The sequence below is a fragment of the Anopheles stephensi genome, chromosome 3 (assembly GCF_013141755.1).
Source record: "Anopheles stephensi strain Indian chromosome 3, UCI_ANSTEP_V1.0, whole genome shotgun sequence".
Classification (NCBI taxonomy): Eukaryota; Metazoa; Arthropoda; class Insecta; order Diptera; family Culicidae; genus Anopheles; species Anopheles stephensi.
The window spans coordinates 33886711-33893951 of NC_050203.1; the positions used below are offsets into that span (position 1 = coordinate 33886711).

Consider the following 7241-nt stretch of genomic DNA (forward strand, 5'->3'; position numbering starts at 1 on the left):
AAAACTTCCGCCCAGACGAACCCACGAATCCTCATGAGACGAAGCAGGGTTCGACGAACCACCACACCTCGTTCGGGAACAGCGCGAGATCTTCAAGCAAAACGATGCACAACATCTCCTTTAAAAATTCAACTTTAACCGGAAGTGTCATCGCAGCTCCAAACGCGATCGCGATTGTGAAGAAGAGAGCGAAGCAAATTCAACAGGATGAACTGAAAGGGAATATTCATCATATCTTTCATTCACACCAATAGCGTCCCCTTATGTTAGGCACCAGCTAGGGAAATCCAGGCCAGGTTACAGATATTCCTATAGCATTGTAAGGGAATCTTCTTCTTCTTCTTCTTCTTTGGCACTACACCCTCGAGAAGCCTCGGCCTGCCATTTTTGGCTTTCTGTGACTTACCCGTAGAAAAGTACGTGGAAAAGAACCCCTTACGTACGGTACGGGGAGGCGGTCTGGATGGGATTTGAACCCTGGCCCAGCCGTGTGCTCGTCCAACGGACCACCAAGTTAACTCTTGCCAAGTTTCTGGTCATATGGCCTTCCGATCGAATTTGCTTGCTTGCTTAAAACTCGCTTAAAATCATATGGAAATGTGTACTATCTAACGTAATCAGTAGATAAAACTTCCTGTATACAAATCTACTCCAAAAATGTGTACTAAGATTCGCAATCATGTTGCATCATTCATGGTAAACAGTATTTATCTCTGAGCGGCCGAAACACTTTTTGACTAAAACTAATGTTACTTTGGCAATACCAACGTAAGAGAAAAGGTTTTTGTCACATAATATTTTTTTGCAAACCCAGTTCCCTGTTCATTCTTTTGATCAGGTTCTTTTCTTTTCATTGAAACGATTCAATTGTAAAACGCTATAAAAAACTGATACTGAATAGGGATGTGGTCTGGGGTGAACCTGATAAAAATGTCGAACCTAATTCCATGAACCTACTAGGTTCAAAATTTCTAACCTTCTTCCGATCGTTCGTTATGCAGAAACTTTGAAAAAATCAAAATTTTGAACCTAGTTCCGATCGTTCCTTTTGAGGAACGGAATGAGTCGGCCAGTAAAACTACTGGTCTCCAGTACCTAATTGACGCTTTCGAGAGTTTCTCTCTAACGGGTTCGGGTTTCGACAGTATATACCCCGCCTCCCTCGCTAAACAATTATTAGTTTTGTTTTTCTCTTTTTCACAGCAAAAAAAGGAAGCTATCTTGGCATAGTATTTTTTCACCCCAGTTGTACATTTGCAAAACCCTTCGCTAGCCACCAGCACAAGACAAACCAGCAGCAATCAATCAATTCTATCACGTCCGTCCGTGACGACAGCGTACAGCAAACTGCAATCTAGATGTCGCACCCAGACCACCGTCGTCCACCTGTGCCCGTTTGATTGCGTTTCGTGTACACTCTTGTAGCAATTTCTCTCCCAGGTCGCGGCAAGATTTGTGATAAAGCAGAAGATATTGATATGAAAATGTACCTTTCTCCAATTGCAAAAAAAAAAACAAAACAAAACAAAACTGCATATCCGGATCCGCGGATGTCGACTAAACTCGTCTCATCGTGGTTGGCAGAAGACAATCCTAAATGGGCTGACTTAAGTCGCCCATTAAAGACCTCCACAGTTGCTTAGCACCACGGCTAAGGGAGATAAATCCACAGCCATTTTTGCACAGCTTATTCACACATTTCGATCACCGCACAGGGTGATCGATTACGAAGCACCAGTCGATGATGATAATCGTGCCGGACCTTTGGCTCTTTTTGCTCTCCGCTTTGCCAAACCCACCCCGTCCCCTCTTAATCATGTCGACAATTACGATCGGTACCGAACCGTTTTTTTATTTCGCTTTGGGTTTCTGCTCTTTTCCATTGCACATTTGCATACGTACAACCCTCCCGGACTGTGCCGCACTCAATCGTACAATTACATGCACAATCGTTGCGCGAGGGTAAACAGTGGTTTCCTGCTGGGTGTTTGTTCGTACTGTCCACTCGGCGCTCGGTGGTTGCTGAGATGGACGTGGATGGGTGGGTGATGGTGATGGGCACACCACAGCATGCCGTCGTTGCTCGGCGACGTAATGCAGCAACAAGGTCAACTGCGACAGACAACCGGGTGGTACGTGGTTATATGTACATTAGCCAGCAGCAGCAGCAGCATCATTCATCATCAAACTCACCGGGCTTACTTGTTCGCCGTGAGATTTCAAGCAACATGGGGCAGCTTGCGAGCCCTCCTCTCCAACAGTTGAATGCTAAATATTGTAAAATAAAAATGGAAAAGAAGAAAACAAACCCGCCAAATCGACGCTTGGCACCTTCTGGAACAACATGGTTTTGGTTTCGTCTCGTTTTGGAGAACAGCGGATTTGAGTTTTCCAATTTGCAACAACTGTATTCCGATTTTGTTAAGCTAAGAAATATTACGAAAATCGACGCAAGCAAGTCAAAATCACACGTTTGTAATTATCGGCCTCATGCTTCAGACGACCATTTAGGAGCTTCTATACTGATTTCTATACAGCGGCCACATCCAATGAAAGAAATCAAGCTCTTTCAACAATTTTAACCGAGTTCAAAACAATAAGCAGTGTAAAAGTGAATTCTACTAATCCTAGAGACATGCCTTAATACAGTGATGTCAAACTCACTTAGATACGCTGGACGGATCAAAGCGCAATAAAAATCTTTTGCGGGATTTGCATAGAATAAATATTCTTCTTCTTTTTTCTTGGCCTAGCGACCTCTTAGGTCATGCCTGCCATTATTGAGACCTCAAAGTTGGATAGTCATTCCTCACTATGAGGGAACGGTCCAGAAGGGATATGAACCCCTTTGAATTCTGCCGTGTGATATACCGCCTGAGTTTAAATGTATGAATAGTACAATAAAATATCGATTCTTCACACGGCAGGACCGGTGGTCAAATCACATTTGGGTCATTCCCCATAGTGATTTTCCCCAATGCATAAGGGATATCAAATAAGCGTTCTGCGTCTGATAATTTGAATAACTGAAACTGTATGCGATATAATGTTTGGTCTCGTAGATTTTGCTTGGTGGTTTGCATTCGAGAGATTCAGCTTTCGCCAACTCTGACGCATAAGTTGAGTAGAAACTCTTTGACAGACTTGTTGACGGTTATTAAGCCATTGCTAGTCGGCGGTCCAATCCCAAGATGCACATCCAATTGGTGTGTTTCTGGTGGAAGGCCTTGCGACTTGGTTAAATCCACACGAGGAAATTATCTTGTCCCAATATCGACCCAATGTCGAATTTGAAACCTGCTTCCAACTGCCGGACTGTTTCCCCGTACTTAGGGACCCAGGTAAGCAAGGTTAAGGAAGCCAATCAGAAGCAAAGTGACGACATTATGCTATGGCGTTCAGAATTTAAGCCTCCTTTATAGTCGAGGCTCTCAGAACCGCACTGCCTGCTTATTACTTTTTACAACAAGCACTGCCTGCTTATTGCTCTCTGTCGCTAAGAACAGGGCACCTTGAAAGCTCGGCAATTTGCGGATAGCAGTGATCTAGGTCGATCGACATCTTGATCGACATCTTGTTCAATATTTCTTTTCTTTTAGCAAGTGAATAGTACTCAATGTGGGCATTGGCCGTTTTCTATTCTGTGCTGAAGGGACCCCAAAAAAGGCCAACATTGGCCGATCGGTAGTAACGCAACACGGTGAGGTAACGGTTACAAGCCAGCAAGTAGATTGTGATCTGTACCGGATGAACAAGATTAAAAGGAACCAATGCAAAGCAATCCGGAACAAACGAATGCCACAATCGAATCCAAACGCAAGAAGAAACTTACGTAAAGATATCGATCTTCAATCATCTTCCGACCAACCCGGAAATTCTGCATGGCCGTCAAAACATAGCGAAGAGCCTGGTCTCCAGCAGACTAAAAAAGGTGTCATGTAATGAAGGCGCTGATGGCCAAAAGCTAGTTCCTATTTCATCTAGCATCCCACCAAAGGGGCACAACCCACCGTTGCAGCAAACTCATCATCGATTTGCGCCCAATCGAAGTAGGCATCAACTCTCTACCGAAGGTGCAAAATGGAGCATACACAAACAAAAATTAAGCAGAAAGAAAGCAAATAAAAGACCACTCACCCGTTCCAGCTTCTGGAAGTACTGCCGCAGAAAGACGATCGGATTGTCGGGCCGGGATACGCACAGCTGCGCAATGCAGTCCTTCAGCAACCGCTGGATCCGGTGCGTCTGGATGTACGATTCACATTCCCGCAGGTGTTGCTCTTCCTCCTGTGCGTTCGACATGGTGCGTTGGATGTGCGAGTACCGTAGGGAATGATGGGGAGAGGGTCTTTTGATTCACTTCAGGCACTCGTTATAGGTGATCGGATTCCACAACACACTGCGCCCGGTTCGGATTAAGCACTTCCTAGAAAATCCAATCACAAACTCGACCCGCGAAACACACACGCGAAACACAGCACAATATTCAATGGCACGCGAGAACTAGCCCCGTAAGCCGTCGCACCAAACCGCGTATCTGTCCGCAACCGATGACTGTCAATTGATCACACGCGACAAAGGCCTCTGGTACACCTTCCGTGAAGGCGAGCGATGAATCTGCCGAAAAGTGTTCTGTGTTGTGTCTGGAGGAAGCACAGTTTCTTCTTCGATGCACCGTTCCACAGCAGCGCTGTTTCCAGAGAGATACGTTCGACGGTTGCTACGATTGTTCGATGGGAACTCCCGCTGGCACCGGACAGCTGTTAGGGTTCGTAGAAGTTGTGAGATGCTGCCGCTACTGCTGTTGCCTTTGACGACCGCACCTTAGATTACGGAGCAGCGGAGTCCAACGTCCAAGTGGGCCCACGACGCGCGGTCAAAATCACCGATTGTCCACCGTTGTTGACGTATCGATAATTACTGGGGCGGGCTGAAAATGAGGACACTTGATACTGTGAGTGGGGTGAAGATGTGTGCGAGAACAGCTCTAGCTACCGCATACACTGCAACGCACTGGCGACGACGACAGGCGAATGGAGCATGAAACCTTTCTTCACAGCAAAACGTTACGATACGATAAACGATAAGACGGATTCTTCACAGCGGCAAACACCACAGCAGCTTCTCGTCCGGGAGTGGTGTTACGGTTGTTCGTCGTTCCTCCGTCGTCGTCGTTCGTCGTTAACAAGGCGCAACGTAGCACTTTCCCACAGATTCGCCCGATTCGCTTTTCCCACAACACACAACACACGCACCGTTGCACTGTTCTCCTGTCGCACGGAATCACGCCCTAACTACACTTTACTGGGCGAGCTGGGATATATTAGCGTGGAGGACGTTCTAAGCTATATAAATGCAGCTGCAAGATAGAAAACAATCGCACACGATTCCTGCACACCGTCGTACACACGGGATCGCAGCGAAGGGAGAACAAATGTTGTTTTTTTACTTCTTCTTTCGTATGTGTGCACTTTTTTCGCTGTTTGACAGCTCGTTGTTGCACTGCTGGTCGGTCCGCGTGGACATGCGTCATGACATGAACGCGACATTTGTTGGTGCCGATGTTTACGGTGATTTTTTTTATTTTTCCAACATTAATTAATGGTTTTTTAAATAAGCAACAAGTAATGTAACAGAAAGGGGGAAAGGGGCGATTTTTTTTCCAAATAATAATGGTTTCTTTATTGTTTATTTTCTAAAACATCGCGACTGCGCTGCACTGCCTGCTCGATGTTTTCTAACGAACAATTGCGATCAAACATTTGTAAGGTTCTCTCCATGTACGAAACGATTCAAAAGCTAGAGTGCAAATGCAATGTCCGATACTCGTCGGTTCGTGGAAAGAAGTACAAAGAGTACAAAATCGAAATCGAGTACCGCAAAGAAACAACTGATTCTTATTTCACATTCCGTCTGATGACTCGTTAGCACGGATGCCCGATTGAATTAGCAGTAGATCACGTTCCTGCTCCTCCTTGCTTGCCTTCTGGCATTGTTTCATAAACGTTCCAAAGTGGATCCGCTCCGTTACCGAAACGCTATCGTTTAGCCGTGGCCGCAGCTGGCGGGTTTTCGTTGGCAGCGCAAAATTAACCTCGCCCCCAGTCAATCCCATCGCATCGATCTCCTGTCTCAGCGTTTTCTTTTCCTGCTCCAAATCGGCAATCGCGTTTGCAATCAGTTCCGCCTTCTTCTCGGCGAATTCTTGCTCCGCGGCAGCTATCTCGCGCAGACAGTCTTGGTGGGCGCTGGCCAGCGCCGCATCCCGTTCGATCTCGTTCAGTGCCACCCGGTCGCTCAGCTCGGTTTGCAGACGCTGGACAATCTTTAAATATGCCGGATGCTTACGCTGCTTGGCCAGCTCTAGCTGGCCCAGCAAATCGGCCCGTTGTTTGCGATATAGTTGCTCCGCCAGCGAATCGCCATCGGCTGGATTGATTTCAGTTTCACTCGCATCTTCCGTCTGATCGCTGCTGTCGGTATCGTATGCAGGATCTTGCTCCATAAACACCGTCGCCCGTTCGCCGTCCATTTCTCGGGTGGTATGCACTCGATGTGATATTTTGAGTGTTATGGTGGATTCAGGACTGTAAAAATTTAACAGCACGCTAGTGGGAAGCTTGAAGACAAAGTTGTCGCATACTTACTTACAGTTGCTTGCACTATTCAGCTCCAGCGAAGTAGCTGCACTGCTAATGACAGGCAGAATGTGCGTGTTGCGACGAGTTGTAGCAGCAATGACAACAGCAACAACAACAACAGCAACAACAAAACAATCTCACTTCGATGGTTACTAGGATGACCGAATACTCGAATGGCAAGCTACAAATGTATCTTTTGCAGATTTTGCAAACAGCAGGGAAGGGAGTAATCGACGTACTGGCGAAGAGCCATACTACGACCCCACGCTGCTGGCTAGCATCTAACGTGTGGATGGAACACCGGAAGAACGACATCATCCCCCTCAGAGAAAGCACAGCGATGTGCTGAACAGGAGAAATACGATCAGGAGACAACATAATGCCTGTTTCTTTTGCACCAAACGAATGCAGAGTGGACGACTGAACGGCGATGCCGGAAGTGCTGGTAAGTTTTGTTTGTTTTACAGTTTTATCGAGCTAAATTCCTCGACGGACGCAGCTTCCAACTCTCCGTGCCATGTGTAAGCGACACTTGGATTAGAAGATCGCCATATGCATATGGCGCATTTCGGGCCAATGAACTGCCTTCGCATAAGCAGC

General features: G+C 46.4%; 2 protein-coding genes across 2 annotated transcripts in view; both read right to left on the minus strand.

Annotated features, from left to right (window-relative positions):
- Positions 1-5466, minus strand: part of LOC118509605 (cAMP-dependent protein kinase type I regulatory subunit) — a 63234-nt gene extending 57768 nt beyond the window's left edge. The window contains exons 1-2 of the mRNA XM_036050402.1: positions 4996-5466; positions 4138-4930 (exon numbers count right to left, since the gene is read on the minus strand). Coding sequence (XP_035906295.1) covers positions 4138-4302 — 165 coding nt within the window. The 5' untranslated portion in view covers positions 4303-4930; positions 4996-5466. The remainder of the gene's footprint in view (positions 1-4137; positions 4931-4995) is intronic.
- Positions 5467-5583: 117 nt separating this feature from the next.
- LOC118509608 lies at positions 5584-6748 on the minus strand. The gene is made up of 2 exons (XM_036050418.1): positions 6648-6748; positions 5584-6587 (listed from the first exon to the last, which is right to left on the minus strand). Exon 2 carries the CDS (start codon positions 6530-6532, stop codon positions 5903-5905), a length of 630 nt encoding a protein of 209 aa, XP_035906311.1. The 5' UTR covers positions 6533-6587; positions 6648-6748; the 3' UTR covers positions 5584-5902.
- Between the last annotated feature and the right edge of the window lie 493 nt (positions 6749-7241).